Raw genomic sequence first — 22,176 nt, 5'->3', positions numbered from 1 at the left:
TAGGCATTCTTTGTATCACATATTTTCCTTGAGAAAAAGAAGAGAAAAATAGTCTCATGCTGATCCTCAATAAAGCACATATATGTTCTGGCTAAAGTGGCTTGTTTGGCTGAACAACTTGAGATGATTTTGGGAGAATCTTCTAAATTGAAACGGATTTTTTCATAATTAAAGTATTGAATATAGTAAATATAAATATCGTAATATATTTTGCAATTTTTATTTCCTTTATCGATTGTGGGCACTGAATGTCTCCAAGTTTCTTCTTGGACAAATTTTATTTCATTATTAACAATAGTTAAGTATCACCAAGCAAGGGCATTTGGTCTAGTGGTATGATTCTCGCTTAGGGTGCGAGAGGTCCCGAGTTCAATTCTCGGAATGCCCCCTTTGAATGTATTAACGTCTCTTTTTTCCATCATTGAACGTTGCCATTGTCTTTAAAACATTCCAAACTGAAATATTTTATTTTAACTTATTTTGTACAGATAGTCATAGACGGTGGAATGTTTATTTCAAGTTGAAGGCAAGACTTTTTTTCTGCTTTTTTATTTTTATTTTCAACCTCAATGAAAGCATCATTCCCACCAACTTGGATGAGACCATCACTTTCATCAGTGGCGAAAAAAATGTAAGGAAAAAATTAAAAAAAAAAAAAAAAGAAAGAAAGAAATTGATGGGATCATAGAGACGAATTGATTGGATGTCTGGACTGGTCGGTCGAATTGTAGCGCCACTCACTTTCAGGAATAAATATTAAATATAAATTAATATACTTAAATTAGGCGGTCCATATTCCATTACCGATCTCTTGTTAACGTGGGATTTGGGAATCCGGTCTGGTATTGGTGGTAGCCCATTTCTTCACTCCATTGGGTTGCTCAGCTGGAGCAGTGGGCGTGCCTTGCACGGTTTTGGTTGCGACTTACATGGATTTATACACAATTATTCAGGTTTCTTCTTCTTCTTCTTCCACTAGTTTTACTGTGGTCTCTGTCTTATTTAACACCACTTGGGTTTCTTAATAAAGATCGGGTCTCCCTTCTTTTTCAACTCACTCTAATCCCTGTTGACTTGATTAGGCCTTCCCATCAGGGTACAAATCCGGATTCTCAACCAACCTCATAGTATTTTGAGCATGTATTGAGAACCTCTTTAATATTTGATTTGATTTTATCATTCATGAGAAGATGCTCCAAATGCAGGGTTGTGATGTAAAGGATCCACTCAAAACATTAAGGACATCAACAGTCCCCTTGTACAACAAAAAGAATGAGAACTTAAAAGGGGGTATAACAACAAAAGATCGCTTACATCCAGCAAATCTAGCCATTATATGTGCGTTTTTTTACATAATCAGTTCTACTTACGTAAACTATCTTAGGATCTGTTTGGTTCACAGTTAGAATCAGGATTGGAACCACAACTGGAACGGTCTATTCCCATAGTCTATTTGATTCAGACAGGAATGGGAATTGAAATCAGCAGAAATGGGATTTTATTCCCAAGGGAGGGAGAGAGAATAGTCATTCCCTCAAATGGGGAAAGGCCATTCCATTAGGAATGGAATGGGATTCCAATTCCACCCAACCAAACAGTTGGAATCGAAATCCGATTCCAAACCCTTATTTCCGTGAACCAAATGGGGTCTTAATTCTACAAAAAAAAAGGGATGAGATACTGAATATAAAAGGGCTTGTTCACTCCCATGGTTCCTTTGATCTTACCAAGAACAATTAAAGCATCTGAAAAGAGAATAGCTCGTGAAATTCCAATTGAAAGTAACTTCCTCAAACCCTTGATGATTGCCTAGAGTGCAGCTTCTCAGTTTTCTTATCTGGTTGTAAAATACAAATGGGTTCTGATGTAGCACGATCTGACTACTCCCTGCTGGAAGGTGATTTGGTTTCCAATCAGACAACGAGCCAGGTAAATCTATAAGACAAGATCAAAGAACCTGGGGTGGTTAACCCAACGAGGTTGTTCCGATGCTTAAATTAGTAATCTGATGTTAACTGAAGAGCTTTGAAAGTTTAGAGAGCTAGAGAGCTAGAAAGCAGAAAAATCACGTGTACCTTGTGTCACTAGGGTCGGAGCCTTTATATAGTTGAATCCTCGCGGTTTTGCGGATCGGTTCTGGGATCTTCATCACGATGGAATCCGTTTCCGCTTTAATTGGGAGATAACGTTATCAACTAATAAAACTTATAAGTTCCACCCGAACCGAGTGGAGAGAAGATAAGGCTTGCCGTTACGCGGTGTGATCCCGTGAGGTTCGGGGCCTGTTGGAGGGATTTCCGGGATCGCCACGTAGTGGTCCGGGTCGATATCCCTGAGCTGATACTTTTTAGTTCCGAACTGGATTGAATGCCAAGGTGACTTTATCCTGATGTGACCTTGTCCCGAAGTAACCTTGTGCCAAAGTGACCTTGCCCCGAGGTGACCTTGTGCCAAGGTGGTTGAATATCCGAGCTCAACTGTTGCGAACTAGGCATATCAGGCTAAACTGTCATCTCTTAGTCATGTCGTGTCCACATGTCCCCTTTTTACTAGGTCGGGCCAAATCACCCTTAATTAGATTCAAATGTTTGTTGTTTCTCTAATCGTGAAGTGAAGATAGCTTCTCTATTGGACTAGATTTTTCTGTAATCCCATTGTTGACAATGATTTCACGTGCCAATTCCTCAAAACTCTAAACGGTGGTTATTGCTTAAGGGATAAAAAATACTCTAAATGGTGATCCTTGTTGACTACATTACCTGTACTCTTTTACTTTCTTTGTTTACCCGTTTTACAAATCTTTAATTCACCATACAGTTGAAAACAATGATAATGGCAGAATTGATGCCAATACAAAGGGGTATAATATCATAAATGGGGTATCATAAGTTTTAAATTATTATAAATGTACAATAAAATAAAATTTGTTGGGTGGGTTTCGGTAAAAATTCCCCCCTTTTTAGCAATGTTTGATGAAATATGAATCTCATATAAATACAACATATAATGTCAAGCACTTGAACAAATAATGCATGCCAGGCTAATGTTTGTAATGGATCCGATTAGGGATTTAATCTAGTTGGATTTGGATCGGTCCAATCACATTTGAATCCAATTTTATTATTGAAACTCTAAATTCACATCGTCATCATCTAAAGCCCCAACCCAACTTATATGGTTTTGGCCGTATGAATCCTATTTCGTCATTTCATTCAGGTTGGTAGCATATCCATTGTTAAATTATGAGCATTTAAATTGTTTCTTATTAGTTGAATATATGACTTTTTTGGTTTGCCTCTAACTCTTCTTCTTATGGGTGTATTGTAGATCGTCTTCTATGCATATGACTAGATTTGTTTTTTCTCATTTTATCACTTATTAGAGCTATTTATAAGTTATTTCAAATTAATTACTTTAGTTATAACCACATCCCTTTTATTTTTTACATTCATCCATCTCACTATATGCATTTCTGTTACACTTATTTTCTTGAACATGTTTTTTGAATGTCTAAAATTGTGTTTGGATTATATTTGGATTTAATTTGAATCTATTTTATTGTCATTAAAATTAAAAAATAATAAGTTTAATTCATATGGTAATAAATTTATATAAATATAAGATATTGAATTCATTCTTTATTTAACAATCCTAGATCTTATTTATACTCTCTTACGATGTCAATGGTCAGGTTCAACACAAATTTGCCTCAACCCATTACAACCTTAACCAAAACATGACCTGACCCAGCCAAATAAAGAGAGGATATCGAACCCAACCCTCTTCATCCCAGCACCTAGAGTAAACAAAGCTTATATTTACAAAATTTTCAATGCACAACGGCAATGGGTTGTGTTCAGCATGGAGCCACCTAAAGGCTAAAATCCAAACCCGACCCAAAGCCCGTTGAAGGTTAACCTAGGGGTTGGGTGAATGCTGGTTTACCACTTAACCCCTAGGTTGGCCCCACATTCACCCCAGGTTAGATCGGGTTGAGGTCAACCCTAATCCAACTTTAGTTGTTGAACACTCCGAAACATGACCCTAACCCAACCTGAGTTGTTGACCCCCCCAAATATAACCCTACCTAACCTGAAGTTAGGATCGGTCTGGGTTTGAGTTGCACTTGGCTACGTTCATGTTGGCCCAACTTCTCTACTTCTATCTGTCAAATGTTCTTTTTTCCAAAAATGAAAGGGTAGTGGTGAATTTAATTTTGACATTATATATAAAATGACAGAATTGCCATGCTTTAATTAGATAAATTTTACCTAACATACTTATAAATAATCACACATATGATGGATACATACGTATTACATACAAGGTTTTCAAAACTGGATCAGATAGGGAACAGTTCTGGGGACCAGTTCTCAGGTCAAATGGTGTGATCATCTGGTTTGGATGGACAACCCATTTTGACTTAAAATATAAAAAAATAAAAAATGGCCAAAACCATTTTCTGGGTCAATAGTTTGACTGCCCAGGTCAGCAGATCAAATCAATGGTTTTTGGCAAAAAAGTGGTTTTATGGTAAAACGAAACTGGTTACTTGATCAATTCCTGATTGTTTTGGTCCGACCATCCATTCTGGTCTAATTTTGAAAACCATGCATACATATATACATATACAAATATACAAAAAAAATAAATACATACATATATACAAAAATACATGTATGCAATGATAGATTTATCATGCACAACTGCATTTTTACAAACAAGCATACATGCTTATGTAATATATATATATATATATATATATATATATATATATATATATATATATATATATATATATATATATATATATATATAATTAATAGTATCTATCAATGTTTATAGAACCAAATCGAATTGGCAGATTTGGCTGAAAAAAATATGAATCAATCCATTTTCTAGTTTGATCATGTCCTAAAAATCAAGAGGTGATAAAGAATGGCTGGTTTTTATTCATTTTTAAACTTATATCCTAAGTTTTGGAGGCCATGACTTTGCACTTGATTATCCAATTGGAGTGATCTCTTCTATTTGAGTACTTTTTCTTGATCTATGTATCCCAAGGACTGAAGGTGCCTTGCCTCACTATTTTTGCCAAAAAAGTTTTTTTTTTTTTTTTTTTGCTCCAAATCATAAGTTTTAGTATAAAGTTTAAAACTAAAATAAAAGATATTATTAATTTTATATGCAAAAATAATTAATTATTTTTAATATAAGTATATAATTAATATTAGTATGCATATTACACACATATATACATATATGTGTTGATTAATTCAACCCATTTGATTGAACTAGTGATCCATGACTCAGGGAAAAATGGTTCTATCTATCTATTAGAAATTAAATTTTTAATTTATTTTATAATCAAAATTGCAACAAAAAATATATCTAAAGTTTTATGCTATATTTGTTAATATATTATAACATGTACGTATACACATATGTAAGATTTTAAACCAAATGTATAAAATATCCACTATGTATATTGTATACATAAACAATTTCTGGCTGGCTGGACCTAGGCCTTGATAGATGCCCGGGCTAGTTACCTGGGCAGGGCAAGAAGGTCATACATGATCATCCCTACTTAAAAGTGTTATATCTATCTATCTATTTATCGACATATAGGGTGTCAATGGGATTGGGTTTGGTCCAATTTGATCCGGGTCAATATGAGTCCATTTCAGATGGACCAGGTCCAATCCAATATGATAAATAATTTGGGCTGATACAATTTGATGTCTGGACCATCAAATCTCTTCAAATTGGTTTTGTTTTAGATTGGTTCCAACCCAGATCTGGTCCATTGACATCTGCATTCTTATCTTTTATCAATGGATTGGATATTGATTCAATTTGGCCCAATCTAATATAAAACCATTATGGATAGACAAGGTCCAATCCAATCCAATAAATATTCTGGACTTAAGTCTGGAATGGTCCAATTCAATATGTCTTATTGGTCTGTTCAATCCATCTAAATTGATTTTGATTTGGACAAGGTCCAACCCTAAACTAATCCATTAACACCCCTATGTGTGTCCATGTAAGTGTGTATGTCTAAAAGTGAACATTGGGCAATTTAATTTGATATGGGCACACTAAAGGTGATTCAATTTGGCATGCCTATATCAACGGGTGATTTAATTTTGTATAGCCACACCACATTTTGCATCCTGTTGTATGCATGTGGTATTGATGGAAACATGAAAAAGATTTTATTATTTGGGGTAGGGTGCAAATGGATGATAGATCATAGGTATTACCCAAAATTGATTTGTTGATATTCAAAATTGAATAGGATCTTATCTATTAATGGGCTTTTCCTTTAGACAAGTGCGTCATACTTTTTTAAAAGAGTATCAAAAGAGTGGTTATTCCTACTCAAATAGAAGCATTCTTCTTTAGACATTTATCTATCATTCTCAAATTTAAAATAATAAAAAAAACGAGCTTCAAATGGTAGTTACTTCTACTTTAAATAAGATTAATAGTAATTAATTCTATTAAATAAAAAAAAAACAATTCAAATTATGTAGGATCGATAAAATAGGTTATTATTAGGGTGGCAATTTTTACTCTACCCGATGGGCACCCACCCCCACCCCTACCTGCCCTGATTGGGTGGGTTTTTTGACTTGAAAGATGGATTTTGGGTGGGGATGACTTTTGGGAATTTACAAGCTGTACAGGTATGGGTAGGGTTACCATATCAGGCTAAAGCTGACACTCTCCAACTTGCATATTGTTTGGGTGGGAATGAGTTTTGAATTTTATGTGTATAATAATTGATATTTTATGTATTTTTTCAATGTTTTAAAAATCGATCTAGAATCGAAACCGTTATGACCACTAGCTTTTGGGTTGACTGTTTAAATAGGCGGCCCATTTTAACAAAAAAATAAAAAAAAAAAAAATTGACGTAGCGTGATCTGGTCACTCCTAGCTGGAGAGGGCCTCGCTCCTATCTGGCAACGGACAACACCTGAGAAGGAGAAGAAAACGAAGGATTCCTGGGGAGCTCGCCCGGCGGGAACACTCCGATGCTTAAGTTAGAATTCGGCAGAAAAACTAAGAGAGTTGCGAAGTAATAAATGCTAAGAGTGAAGATGCGCGATTTTTAAATTACCTTTGCCCCTTGGAAATCGGGGCCTTTATATACTGATGCTCTGTCAAATCGGGTGTAATCGCCTTTGATTCTCTGCTACAGCCGTTATTCGCCATACTGATTTGACTAGTGCAGGTAATCGTCGCAGAGTACGGTCCTGTTAGTTGAGAGACGTTATGCCGAGCTGGCGTGCACGACACCACCTGACATGAGACGTGGGCGCAGTCCTCTGGACTGGTAGGTGCTGCGCCGCCAGACAAGTCGTTTTGCAACGAGCTGTAGCGAGCTGTTCATGCTGGATTTTCAACGAGCTCATTACGCCGAGTTGTGGCCAAGCTATCATGTTGAGCTGTCATTTACGTCGAATCATGTCCACGTGCCCCCTGGTTAGGAGGTCGGGTCAAATCACTCCACATCAAAAATAATTAAAATATAAAACAGCTAAAAATTATTGAACAGGTTGAACGAGTCAACGGTTCAATCACTTGGGTCAATGAATCATTGACCAATTCAATCATTTTTGCTTAAGGATCACGTTTGGAGTAAAAGAGAACCGTCTGGGCGGTTCTTGTGTTGGGTCGGCCAGGTCAATGACAATTTGAAAACATTGTATATTTTACATGTCTTAATCAAATAATTAAAAATTTTGTTATTTATTTATATTATTTTACTTATTTACTATTTAAATATAAATACTCAATAATAAAAAATCAGATACTGATTTTAAACCTAACCTGCTTTACCCTTTAATGCAGTAAAAGAAGAGTAAGATGGGATTTTTTTTTGCATTTTTACGTATAAGAAAGGTTTGGATTCATAAAATCCAAGCTGTTATAACTTACAAGTTTTGAGATGGGGTATAAGGCTCTACAATTTACAAATCCTCCAAAAACCTGCTCCGTTGCCTTCCTCCCTAATTATTATTTTTAAATATAATTTGATTTAAATCTCTTAAATTAAATAAAATTTATTTTAAAAATATCAAATAAAAATTCGAAAAACAACGGATAGGCCTAATTTAGTTAACTAAATTTATAATATAGATAATAAGTGTCAAAATAATTGATCAGTATACCTGTCCGTACTTAATACGGATGGTCATGCTCTGGCTTTCTTTGAATTGGGTCGTCTTCCGACTGCCACGTAGAATAAATTTAGACCACTCCTGACAGGTGTCCAGTTGAGACAACTTATTATTTCTTGATTTTCTTCGTTCCATTAGAATCCATTAACACATGTATTTTGGCCTACGCTTATCCGATGGTCCATGGCTACCCTCCCTGCTCCACCACCCGTACCGTGGGACCCAGCGAGACCATGGGAAGAAAGAATCGGGCCACTATGTGATAAGTGCCCACATGGAATTTTACTGGACAAATGGAACAAAATCATGGGGGGCTCGTGTCATCATGGGTATTATATTATGCAGATCCCAATCTAACGAGCAGAGAACCGAGGAGTTTTATCATTTATGAGATTACTTTGTATCATAATCCAGATTAATAAGAGAGGAAAGTGTGAAGCAAAAAAAAAAAGAGAGAATAGTGCGTTGATTGCAACGTTTAAACAGAAGATCGGGAAGAAATCCAAAGAGAAAGCCGGTTCACTGAATACTTTATTTCTCATTTCTCGTTTATCCCTTCGTCTTCAAGTTGAAAGAGTAAGTGAACTTGGACATTGAAGACAAACACGTCTCCTCTCTCTCTCTGGCTTCTGTTCCTTGTAATCATATAGATAGCTAAAAGTCTTTGTTTATTTGATTTCGTGAGCACCCAGAATCTCTCTACCAATCCAAATCTCTCCCATGGCTTATGCAATACGCATATCTCAATCTCAGCCCTTTTTGAATGAAACCCATTTGAGAGCCGGGAGAGTTCAGACCAGTTTCGCGTCTGTTTCTCTCAAGAACACCTTTTTTCAATCCAAGGTTCTAAGTCGGAGGAGTTGTGGTCGTGGGCGAGCAAAGATGCCCTTTAAGAGTGTTGTTGTTTCCGCAACCACGGCTGAGAAGCCGAAAAAACGATACCCGGGAGAGACGAAGGGATTTGTGGAGGAAATGCGGTTTGTCGCCATGAAATTGCATACCAAGGATCAAGCAAAAGAAGGAGAGAAGGAGCCGGAGGGTAAGCCCATAGCCAAATGGGAACCTTCCATCGAAGGGTATCTCAGGTTTCTTGTGGATAGCAAATTCGTTTATGATACGCTGGAGTCCATCGTACAGAAGGCTGCATATCCTTCATGTAAGCTGTATAACTGTTTTCCTGGAATTTGCTGAGTGACCCATCTCTTATTTTCGATTAATCTGTATTGAGTGTGTATGCTTTTAGATTGGCTCTGACATCTGACTGCATAACTGGGTTTTGTCGGAGTGTTAAGAGAGATCGTTTTGGGCTAATTGCGATTCCTGTTGGCGCCTTTTACAGAATTCTTTTGATGTACTTCACTTGTTTATAAAATATATTTGGAGTTCTGGGTTTTGCTCAAGTCATGGTTAATGGATTGAGGTCTGGTGTTGGTGTCCATTAGCAATTTTAGTATTTCATAGGTCAACATATGACAGACGTTTCGACCAGCTGTTGGATTGCTTATTGGAATATTCTTCCTTTCGTTTCCTTTTTTGCAACTATCCCTGTTTTGCTCTTCTTCTTTCCATTTCTCTTCAGTTTTCAAATATTAGATACTTTTTTTCTCTATTTTTTCCTCCTCTCTTCTTATTACGCATTGATAGGTGCTTGGTACTTTTGGATTTTGAGTTTAGATTTTTTTTTTCATTTATTGCATAGAGAGAAAGGAAGATAATTGAATCTGCATATATGGAAAAACATTATTTTGTCGTGGCTATATTAATAATGAATTTGATGGCGAGCAGCTTGTTGTAGCATATCAGTGCTGAATCTCTTTTCCTGGTAGTTTGTAGCTCGTTGTGGCAGTTGTTTCAATAACTTATATTAATTTTGCTGTGTTTTCAGTGTAGATGTGTTACAAAATGGTCTAAACTTTCTTGTGGCCTATACAACAAATTTTTATTACAGAATAGGTGTTTACTTGTTCAGGACGTTTTTGAGGGCTTGTGGAGTAAGATCTTGGCGGGGAAGGTAGATATGTCTAGGCCATGGTGGCTACGGTCTTTATTCTTGATTGTGATGTTATAACAAGGTCAGAAGGGTCATTTGTTGATGCTTGGGCCTCAAAGCTCGTGTACGGTGTACTGCCTGCATACTTCTTTCTCTTCTCTGTATGACGTTTTTTTTAAGGTATTGAATTGCAAAATGAAAATAGATACATCAGCCCACGTACAAAAAAGCTGTATGAAACTCCCTGAAACAGTTTTATGATCGGTACGACATATTTGGAGCTTGTCTTTGTTCTCAAAAATGTAAGAATTCCTTTTACCCCAGGTGGCCCAAATTATTGCAGCGGGGCAAATTCCCCAAAAAAGCTTGCCTCAGTTGCTGAGAGAACAAACATACCAGCTTCTGAATAATAAGACTCAACCGATTCTGGCATGCATCCACTTACCCCAGAGCTTTGAAAAATAACTGTCCAGTGCTTATAGCTGATGTTGCAATGCAAAAGAGGCAGTCTACAGATTCCAAACCTTAAAGCTTATAGCTGAAGCTGAAATGATATTTTATTATTAGAACAATAGATTTTTATGGAAACCCTCATATTGAAGACTGGTTGAAGTTATTCTGTAGATGCATTCTCCGAATCCTGATGAATTGGTATACCTGATCCAACACATACCTCATACAACATACCCCTACTCATGCCCTGTTACTACAGTTTCTTTCAACTCTGGAATTTATACATTGATATGTGTAGACTACATGGATTTGATATTTCGATGAAGGATCGGAAATGCATGAGTGCACTTAGATCACATGGACAAAGGAAATGTTAAGTGAACAGAGAAAGCTCCATGGCAATTGTAAAACAATGGAGGAAATATATAGGCTTTGCATCAATGTTCATGGCTAATTTCCATATTTTGAAACCTTGAGAGAGAGAGAGAGAGAGAGAGAGTAAATGTTCAATGGGTAATTTGAGTGCACCTAGAAACCATTTCAACACAGCTTTTTAAATTCATTGCTTGATTCAGAAATTTAGAGAGAACTGAAAGGATCTTCACATGATTTTGATTGACTTAGAGGAGGCAAATGATAGAGTCCTGAAGGAGATAATTGTGAGGCTTGTCAATAAGGTCAGAGGTTTCTGTATTATTTGGTAAAAGAAGCTCATTCAAATACGTGGTATCTTTGGTAGTTTGTTTTCTTGATACTGACAACTATGGCGGCATAAATACACGTGCATGTATGATGTAGCTAGAAGCTGTCATGTAGATTCCAAGGTTTAAGTCATCAAGGGATTAGCAATTATCCTGTTTGTACAGCTTCTGAACATTTAGTCAAATATTAGCATAAGCAATCAGTAGTTTATCCAAAGGGTTGTAATTGGACATTTCCTTGACTCGTTTTGGTCTCACAAGTTTGATAGTAGTTAATTTGCCTAGAACTCCAGTTGTTCAAAACACTTTTGGAATGAAAGTGCCAAATTAAGTTATCTTTACCTAGGTTTCATGAATGATTTTTCTGATTGTGAAGGTGCAGCTGGCTCATCTGGTAAGGTCATAAGAGGTATTTCCTACTAACCTGGGATTGAATCCCACATTCACCCTCCCCACCTCAATTTTTTCCTAACACTTTAGAGATCTGCAGAATAGATAGCTATAGTTGGGTTGCATCAATAAAATAACTCTCTTTGTCTAGTTTAGAAGGATGACCTAGTATTAGCTTTGGTTCAGGTGAACTACGTCTCTAAAAAAAAATTAATATTGGTAGCACGCCATTAACTACAAAATTCCATTTACAAGTTGCAACTTGCTTTACCTGGTAAGGCTGGGGGTGAATGATGTCGTCTGATCTATGTAGGGAATTTATCTCTTCAAGAAGATACTCCAATTCTTGAAACTTGTTAAATTTAAGTACCATATATTTCTTGTGTCTCTAAGCCTTTTGATTCAACAATTTGTCACATAACTAAGCCTTCTTGATGCTTTGTTTCAGATGCCGAGTTCAGAAATACTGGTTTGGAAAGGTCTGAGAAATTAACCAAGGATTTGGAGTGGTTCAAGGGGCAAGGCCATATCATTCCAGAACCATCATCTCCTGGGGTATCTTATGCTCATTATCTTGAAGACTTATCAGAGAAGGATCCTCAAGCCTTCCTCTGTCACTTTTACAATATCTACTTTGCCCATTCTGCTGGGGGAAGGATGATTGGCAGAAAGGTAAGTCAAGAGAAAAGTATCAAGCATGCAGACATGTAGGCATGCCTCCCCATGAACACATGGAAGTTGAAGTGGCTTTCCGAAATGGGTTGCTTGTTTCTCCCCGCTCCCACTTTCTATTTTTGGAATGTTTCAGCCCAATGACCCTTTGCCACTTCATAAAGGGAGTCCTTTTTCTTCACCAATGCCATTAATAAAGTTATAGAAATTAATAGCTATTATACGTTAGCAAAATGTAAATGGAATGTCTGATGAGGCTGAATGTTTTGGATCTGTCATGTCACCACCCATCAATATGGCAGAAAAACTATCCAATTGCTGCATCTACAAGGAAAATAATTTTTTCCCATAATTGTCTTCCCCCTCCCTCCCACTTCCTTCCCCATTTAAAATTCTCTTGGGCCATAGTCAATAGTTCTTTTTTCATCTTTCTGTAAGTAAATTTACCATTTCAGAAAATAACTTTTAGCATCAATACTGGCCTTTTAACTAGATGAAAGATTATGTTCTTGTGCTAACTTTCTTTTTCATCCATTTTTTCTAGGTGACCGAGAAGATACTTAATAACAAAGAGTTGGAGTTCTATAAGTGGGATGGTGAATTATCCGTGCTTTTGCAGAATGTGAGAGACAAACTCAACAAAGTTGCTGAGGCAAGTTTCTAGTTATAATGCTTCAGAATTTTTTTAATAGCAAACTGGACAAGTCATAGATAATTCTAATGCAATACATTTATGAATGTTTATGGTTTCACCAGAGCTGGTCTAGAGAAGAGAAGAACCATTGTTTGGAAGAAACGGAAAAATCGTTCAAGTACTCAGGGGAGATCCTTCGCTTGATATTGTCGTGATCTGCAAAGCTTTGCTGCATTTCTGCTATCCCCATATGATTATGTGTATGGAATATGATGGCGCAAGCTTTAACACTCTGTCTATATGCTTTTAACTTCCTCCTTTCAATTTTAGTTTGTGTAAGCAGGAAATCTACCCTTCTGTGCATTATATGTAGAACAATGAAATTGTAGATTTGATTCTCATGGCCACGAGGCACTGATAATAAGATGATAAATCATCTGTGTTTTGTGGGCATTCATTTTTTATGGGATACATTATTATAGGCATAGATGTAGTAGTGATTTCAATCATTTATCCAACCTGGGAGCGTGTCTTGTCCTCTGGGGTTCTGTTGGCATAATTCATCAAGAGGAGCAATTGACCAAATTTTGCACACTTCTGGATGCAGTTTAAGCCTGTCTGACTGAAGCCAAATGTTCCCAAGCACAGGAAGTGAATTGTGATCTTGTAGCCCAACTCAGACCAAACCACAGTAAGTGAATCCTGTTTTGACATTCCTTTCTATTCAGTTCCATGCCCATGGTTAGGTTATAGGCCTTCAAATCATTTCTTGCTATGTCAACCTATGTCTTTTTTGATCCATCTCCGACTCTTTGACATCTATGCATAACCAAATGTGTCCTTGTAAGAGGATGGTTCTATCAATTAGTTTGAATTTTTAATCATTTGTGGGTGTCAATTGGACCGGATTTGGTCCAATCTGATCTGGTCCAATTTGAGTCCATTAGATCCAATCCAATCTAATGAATATTTTGAACAAACTGATTTTAATTTAGATTGGTTCTAACCCAAACCTGGTCTGTTGACACTTTCTTCTCTCAATGGACTGGATATTAATCCAACTCAATCCAATATAAATCCATAACAGATGGTCCAATTTTAAGTACTTTGGACCAAGTCTGGACTGGTTCAATTCAATATGTCTTATTGGTTTGTCCAATCCGTCTAAACGTCTAAATTGATTTTGATTTGGAGGGGTCGAATCCAAAACCAGTCGACACCCCTACGGGCAGCCATGACCCATGAATTTGGTATTGTATGTACCAATTGGCACAAGGTGCGTTCGGGAGTCACTTGATTTAAATTCTTTCATTTTGCTTCGACTGTTCAAACTGTTCTCTGTTCATTGGATCGCCAGTTCATCACTATAATAGAAATTGCAATTGACTCAAAGCTAAACTCTAAGCCAAGAATCTTGCGCTTGGAGTCCTGGGTCCTGTTTACTCTGTAGTCTTTGAATTTGTGATTTAGTTTTCGCTTTATGTGCTTCCTGGTTGTGCATTGATGTTGGCATTTTTCCTATGTTTGCACACCCTTTTTTCTGTTTTTTTAAGGTAAATTTCACTTTAATAGCCTGAACTTTGGGGTAGTGTCAAATCAGTATCCGAACTTTTAAACGTGTCACTGCAGTATTTAAACTTTCGAAAAGTGTCAAAGTGGTTCTTGCTGTTAATCAACTGTCAATTACCAAAATTGTCTTTCAAAAGAAGACATTATTTATTGTCTTCTAATTTGAGACTAAATCAGTTCAGGTGTTTGAGATTTTGGACTGGGTATAACTCATGAGATTAATCTTGAGAGGAAACCCTGAAAACATAACTGTTTAAGAGATTATGGACTATGCTTTATTATAAATTCAAAACTAAGTTTCAAGTTTAAGGGGGCGGAAATTTTAACTGTTCATCTTTTTCCTCTCGACACTGAACAGAGAAGCGGCAATACTCCCCTTCCTCCGATCACTCTTCACCATCTCTCCTAACCATCTTTCTTCCTCATTTTGTCTTTCCTTGTCCCGTTTTCCCTCTCCACTCCCCTGTTCTTTTCGTCCCTTTTGCAGGGGCAGATTTAGACGAAACCAACAGGTTAGAACCACCTCCTCCCTATTTCATCTTCAACGACTGCCACCCCCTCTACTTAATTCAACATTCCGGTCTCCCAACCCCTCACTGGTCTCCCTCGTTCTTCATCTTCACCATTTGAGCAAGATCAAACATAACAGTCTCTAGTCATGAACTTCCCTTTTTCGGTTCCAAACAAAACCCAACAAACCTCTGATTGAAAGAGTTGACCGACATCGTTGTTCAGGAAGCCTGTTCGACATGAAGCAAAACTATATCTCCCCTTCCGCAACAGCTCATTTCAGGCCACAAACCAATTCAGGTAACATCCATATTCTCACCTATGACTTCCTATGGCTGTTAGAGGCGACAATGAAGATCTATTGAGCCGATCTCTATAATACCCATGATTAACAACTAATGGGGTTGCCTGATTTCTTTGTTTCACGTTTTGTTATCGTTTTTTTGTTAATCTCATGAGTTGTACTCAGTTCAGAATCTCAAACATCTCAACCGTTCAGTCTAAAGGTAGAATAAAATGAACCATGTCTTCTTTTGAAGGGTAGTTTTAACATTTTCAATAGACAACTGATGGTTATTAACCCACCAAGGGATCGATCCAGATGCAGAGTTTAACCACTCTGGATCTGTTACTTATGAAATGTTCTCACATCTCAGGTGAGTTGGGCTGGGTTTATGGTCAACCTGGGCCCATCCCTAAATTTTGGCTTGAAGGCCCAAGCTTGAACCAAGCCCGAGGTTAAGCTTGATCTTCCCAACCTGAGCCTAGCTCGCCCTGTAATTTGATGCACTCAGGTTGGGCTTGGGTTAGTCAATGAACCAACTCTAAAATTATATATATGTGGTATAAATGCATATAGTTGGGCTGGGTTTGGGTTACCTAAAGGTTAGGCCCAGTCTTGGCCTGAAAAATAAAAATATCTGATTTCTTGGGCCCGAACTCAATCCGAGGATTGAAAATCAAAGCACAGCTTGTATAAAATTTTGGGTTGGGCTCGCCCAAGTTGCACCCGTACTATCCAAGGAACACCACCACCGTGTATTAGGAACATCTCCCCATGAATGAAAAGAGATATATTCTTATATCCTATGGATATGGATGTGGGGATAACTAGTGGGTAGCAGATCCGAGCCCTAATTTAAGAGATGAAGCGATTGAAGTTAGGAGGTTGTGGGCTCCTGCTTGAAGTTGGGTAGATTACTGTATACTTAGAATATTTCATTATTTCATCATTTTAGTATTTTATCCACCGTAACACAAAGCACTAAGTCATTTAGTTAAGCAAATTTGGTTATTAGAAATGGCATATAGTAATGCTAATTGTTATATAATCCAGTTGCACATTGGGAATATCTCTCATACATGCATGGAAAAATGTTCCCAATGTGCAACTGGACTCCTATGCTTTTAGAGTGTGTATAGAATTTTTGTTTGCAGAAAATCCCATCACATTTTGATAGACCCAAGCCAGTGCAAATAAGGTTCTAGTCTGCATTTCGATTTTTTGGTCCTTCTCCCCTGTACTTATAATAAGATCAGTTCCCTAACCAAATCGATATTCAACAATAAGGTTGGGATTGGTTTAAGTGGTGCAATCTAATTAAGACCTAAACCTAGTGTAAAATATACTTACACGACATGGATAACCTTCAAGACTACATGTTTCTCATACTTCATGTGAGATTTACAAACAAATAAAAAAGTATTATCCAAATATCCCATGTAATAGGGTCGATTCTGGCTCTATTATCTACAAGGAACAAACACTGGAGGATTTGGGTCGGGACTGGTTCTACCCTGACATGGACCAGACTGGATCCAATGGCAGCAGCCTAGTTTCAACTTCATCAATTCTCTGGGGCAATGTTAATCACAATGATAGCCTTATCCTTAGTTACTTAGTCATAAAAGTAGAAAAGCTAAAGCTACCCAATACTCTCATCTGCTCCAAACTCCTTTGATCTGATCAAACCATCAATATATCTTCTTTTTTGTATTATCTTCATTTGGGTTTTAAACTTTAATGCATACGCTTGCCAAATTGCAATATACAGCCAAAGCTGTTAGATAAGTGGAGTTAATAAATGTGAGGGAGGGTGACATCAACTTCCATATTGTACTGTCTCCTGAGAAAGTCCGAGAACCCAAGATGAGTTTCAGTGTGAAACAGTTGGAAGTCTTAAATAAAAACTCAGATAGCCATGGCACATGATGAAATAGTATCAATAGCCCATAATTTCAGTACTCAGATGGGCCTACTCGGTCATGATACATCATTTTTTCCTTTTTTTTATAAGAAAAATAAAATAAAATTACAATTAATCACACGGTTTATATGGTTTTAGATAAGTCATTCATTCGCGACAGTGAATTGAGCCCATCAGTTGAATTAAAAGAAAAGAGGGTAGATCAGTATATGTTGATAAGTTTATGCAATGTAATGTGTAAACTTATTGTAAAAATTTTAGTAAATAGGTTGTAACCTATTATGGGAAATCTGGTTGCTCCTTTCTATAGTGCTTTTGTGGCTAAGGCTGTGTTTGGTTGTAGGTGTAATTTTATTTACATATATACAAATGGAGGGAGTGCAAAAAAAAATGCAAATTCTCATTTAATTTTGTTTTGGGTTTTATTTTATTCTGATTCAAATCTTATTTTATTTCATTTGTACTTATACTGCAATCAAACAAAATAAGCTAAAATTTGAGACAAAAATAAGTCAGAATTTACACTCAAATCATTTGTACTGCCACAGTTTTGCATCAGTGCAAATTTATTTGCATTGCAACCAAACACAGCCTATATACATCAAAAAATGGATAGTATTGTTATAGTCCACAAATTATGTAACTCTTTGAAAAAAAAGGAGTGATATCCTATAAAATAGATATGAGAAGAAAAAAAAAAAAGAATATGATGAGTTTAGAATTGCATTATATTAGGAGGGTTTTGCAAAAATGTGATTTCTCCCCAAAATGGAATAATTCAATAATAGAGTGGTGAGTCAGTCTATTACAAAGTCCTTATCAGTGGATGCTCAACCCAAAAGATTATTCTTTCAAGAGGTATAAGGCAAAGAGACCCCCCTACTTTCGTACATTCTTTGTTTTATGTGATGAATAATTGGCCCCCATAATAATGTTATAAAAGAATGAGGATCATGAAAAATAGCCTAGGCATCAAAGCCTCCAAAGATGGGTCATTAGTGCCAATTTTGCAATTTTCAAATAATTACTCAAAAGCAACCATTTTGACATGTAATTAGATGAAAATGGAGGCATCAAGAAATTACAACAAATCAACCATGGAATTTTCAAAAAATATGCATAGAAGACATCAGAGATTCCTTTCAAACATCATGAGAATTCCAATACAAGGGAAGGGTAATAAATACTTAGGGGCCCCAATTATTAGAGGAAGAGTGGCGAAGGTTATCTTCAAAATGAAAGATAACAACTCCAAAGTTGGAGAAATAGTTTATTCTAATTAGGAACAAAATTTCTGCTCCTAAAATCGATTCTTCCCCCAATTTATTTCACTAACTTTAGAATTCTAAAAGAATATCTAAAATAAATGGATAAATTGCAGAAAGATTTTTTTTGGGAAAAAATTTCTCTCCCTTACTAGATGGAATAAAAATTGTAGGGAGATGGGTTAAGGATTAGATTTTTCGCATTGTGGTCTGGACGTGAAGCCAACACACACTATGGAAGTATGGTTGATGTACAGTAGTGATTTTGCATTTTTCTGTATGCTGCCATCTTTGGAGATCGAATCTGCACCTCACACTTGGCGCCTCACACGCACACCTATCATTCATTGAGAACATCTCACGGTGGATGTGCATGTGAGGCGCTCATTTGTGAGGAGCCGATCCCGTCACCCATCTTTGACGGAATATAATATTATTGCTGACAAGACGGTGGGCAAGACAGTCCAGTAAAGGCAAGGAAGGTTTTACATTTTCAATTAAATCTCTAGCGTTGATAACCGTGTGAGCCACGCCCTGCTCCAGCCTCCAGTGCTCCGCTCGGGGCAGTGCACATGAATCAAGTGTCTCTGTGCCTGGCCCGTCGCTAGTGGGTCAATGTCCTCGTCCTCGCACCCATAAATGCTTCCATTTCCACCAAGCGACACATCAGAATACCAGACTGATCGGTTTCCTTTCTCCGGGAAGATGGTCAAATCATTCTCCTTTCTCCCTTTCTTCTTCTTCCTCTTCATTATCGCCTCCTCACAAGCTAAATCCATCGTTCAACATCCTCAGCCCTCCAGCTCGTTCAAGATCCAGGACAACCAGAGCACCCACCAGGTAACTAATACCAAACTCGAAAGACCCTTTTGAGTTGAGTTTTCATCTCTTAATTTCCTTCCCCCTTTCTTCCCAACCTCAATTGTTTTTCCCTGCAGAATGTAAGGAGCTGTTCTTACACAGTGACCATAAGAACCAGCTGCTCCTCAACATCATACACCCGAGATAGAATCAGTCTCGCGTTCGGGGACGCTTACGGTAACCAGGTCCGTACAGCCGATCAGCCTTCAATCCCTTCATTTTTACCTTTTCTTTTTGTTTTATCTCAAAAAAAAAAAAATAGGAACTAAGATCAACCCAGTAAAGAAAACTTGATTCCTAATCATGGGTATATGTTTCCCTAGTCTGTTCTTAATGGGTAAAAATCATTGACCAGGTGTACGCGCCGAGGCTGGACGATCCATCGACGGGGACGTTCGAAAGGTGTTCGACGGATACGTACAAGATAAGCGGGCCATGCACCTACCAGATCTGTTATGTGTACCTGCTGAGGACGGGATATGATGGGTGGAAGCCGGAGTCCGTGAAGATCAGCAGCCCCTACGTTAACACCATCACGTTTTACTATAACACCTTCCTTCCCAACGGTGTTTGGTTCGGATTCAACCTCTGCAACGACCTATCGACCACTGCGGCGATGTGAGACGGTCAGAGAGCATACGATTTTTATTTATGTAATTTCTGGGTTTCTACTTTCTATGAGTGACTATTTTACACTGTTCGAGCTATTGGGTACACTTATCTCCTCTGGTTTTCCACTTTTCGTCCCTTTTTTGCTTGGTGATGATGATGATGATGTAATTGATTGCCGAAATCCAAAATTGGGGTTTGCCTCTTTCTAATTTTCAATTTGTGGTCGGGTTGCTAACGTGATCTACGAGGAGACCTGCATTGAAAGAAAGGACGAGCTCCTTTGTCCAAAAGCAACTTTTAGCCTTTGGGTGGTAATGGTGGGGGGTGGTAACTGATAATGTGGAAACTGGAAACACGGGTATTTGATAAGAGTATTGACTATTTGACACATAAGCCTTCTGGCCTTCTGGGAAGGAAATATGAAACAAGAAGGAACGACAGGACGAGAAGAAATAGCTGGTGAATGCAGCACCCAAAGTAATATGTTGCGACTGCGACCATGGTCTCAGCACTCCCTTGCGGCCTAGTTGCGAGATCCCAATGACAAGGGTGGTGTTTGGAACCATGGTTTTTAAAACCGAACCGGTGATCGAATCGGTCAGAGGTCTGGTTACTGGTTTGAACGGTCTGACCGTTTGACCCAAATGACTGGCCTATTCTGATAAAAAAATTAAAAATTTTGAAAAATGGTTAAAACCATTTGAATGGTTAATCGGCCGGGCCGGTTCAGTGGTTTGTTGATCAAAATCAATAATTTTAGGAAAAAAATGGTTTTGAGAAAAAATGGGACCAGTTTCTGGTTTTTCCGGTTTGACCGTCTGATCCAGTTTGGTTTTAAAAACTATATTTGAAACCGTGAGCGTTTTTTCAATATTATAGACGCACAAAAGCTGGTCTTTTATATTCACTTTTATTGTTTGGAGAAATTTCATTTTAATGTTTCATTGTTAAAATGAAACTGATATAATGCCTAATGGCACCTAGTTATCAATAAATAATTTTATTATTATTTTTCTCAATTTTATAAATAATTCAAATAGAAATAAAAGTTCTACCAAATACAAAGTGAATAAACGGAAGATTTACCAAAAAACATTAGTGACAACTGACAACCTCCGAATAACATATTGTGAACTTGTGTCCAAATTTCAAGCATTTTCCTCTACTGTCGTGACTAGTGACCATATCAGCCTACCGGCTGCGTCTAGACAAATCATATATTACTGGAGGGCCATAAGCTGGGTGATTGTTTTTGAAGGTTATATGGTTTTGAGTGGTCGGTTTCCTTTTTCTTTACATTGTGATAATATTTGATTTTGATATAAAGTTTCAGTGGATAGAGCGTCTGTTTCCTAAGTAGAAAATCGTACCTTCGACCCCTACCTGGCGCGTTTTATTTTTTTCTTTCATTACAAATACCAAATGACGAGGGTTACGGGTTGTATTTGCAGTTTTTTCGTGTTGTTTTACCATCGCAAATACTAAACAGCCTATTAATTTGCTCAAATGAATCAAATCTGACATAAAATAATGTGAGGCGCCTGTAGCTCAGTGGATAGAGCGTCTGTTTCCTAAGCAGAAAGTCGTAGGTTCGACCCCTACCTGGCGCGTTTAATGTTTTTCCAATAAAAACACGTATATAAAATCCTTGCACAGCACAGTTGCAAATCCTGCCTATGATGATTGTGTTACATTTTAGTTGTTGCAAATCCTGGAACTATTTCAGAATCAGAAGTGGGAGGAACATTTTCTCACCCTTATTTTGGAAGTGAGAAGAGGACCAGGAGAGATATGGGCCATATGGCCGATGAACAATATGGCTACTTACTACTTAGCCTGTCAGAAGGGTCAATAAGTACATTGCATGTAATCTTGGGATGGCACCATAATCCTTAGCAAAGCAGTCAAAGGTTGGATGGCAACAGTTTACAGCAGCACAAATTAATTTGGTAGCTTTGGATTTTCTGAAAGGCTGAATGAGTCACCTGACTCAATGTACATGTAAACATGTTTCATCCAGAGCCCGAGGCAACTCAGCCTACTCCAGCAACAGATGAGAGATTGAGAGTTCATGCATCGATACTAAGAGAACAATTTGTCTGCAGAGAAGGGCTAGT

The 22,176-nt window shown here is 37.4% G+C and overlaps 2 protein-coding genes and 2 non-coding genes across 4 annotated transcripts; all 4 read left to right on the top strand.

Moving 5' to 3' along the window:
* Positions 1 to 316: 316 nt before the first annotated feature.
* On the top strand, positions 317 to 388 carry TRNAP-AGG (transfer RNA proline (anticodon AGG)). Its single transcript has one exon. It is a non-coding gene; the product is annotated as a tRNA-Pro (tRNA).
* Positions 389 to 8,701: 8,313 nt separating this feature from the next.
* TED4 (Plant heme oxygenase (decyclizing) family protein) lies at positions 8,702 to 13,488 on the top strand. The gene is made up of 4 exons (XM_010251802.3): positions 8,702 to 9,351; positions 12,178 to 12,401; positions 12,946 to 13,053; positions 13,158 to 13,488. The coding sequence occupies exons 1-4, from the start codon at positions 8,916 to 8,918 to the stop codon at positions 13,248 to 13,250; spliced, it is 861 nt and encodes a 286-aa protein (XP_010250104.1). The 5' UTR covers positions 8,702 to 8,915; the 3' UTR covers positions 13,251 to 13,488.
* A 4,936-nt stretch (positions 13,489 to 18,424) lies between these two features.
* Positions 18,425 to 20,268, top strand: LOC104592430 (embryo-specific protein ATS3A-like). Its single transcript, XM_010251801.3, has 3 exons — positions 18,425 to 19,426; positions 19,525 to 19,632; positions 19,803 to 20,268. Exons 1-3 carry the CDS (start codon positions 19,226 to 19,228, stop codon positions 20,067 to 20,069), a joined length of 576 nt encoding a protein of 191 aa, XP_010250103.1. The 5' UTR covers positions 18,425 to 19,225; the 3' UTR covers positions 20,070 to 20,268.
* A 1,328-nt stretch (positions 20,269 to 21,596) lies between these two features.
* On the top strand, positions 21,597 to 21,669 carry TRNAR-CCU (transfer RNA arginine (anticodon CCU)). Its single transcript has one exon. It is a non-coding gene; the product is annotated as a tRNA-Arg (tRNA).
* Positions 21,670 to 22,176: the final 507 nt, after the last annotated feature.

This window comes from Nelumbo nucifera, chromosome 8 (genome assembly GCF_055504915.1).
Source record: "Nelumbo nucifera cultivar China Antique chromosome 8, China Antique-T2T, whole genome shotgun sequence".
NCBI classification, from domain to species: domain Eukaryota; kingdom Viridiplantae; phylum Streptophyta; class Magnoliopsida; order Proteales; family Nelumbonaceae; genus Nelumbo; species Nelumbo nucifera.
This window is presented reverse-complemented; position numbering and strand designations above follow the sequence as displayed.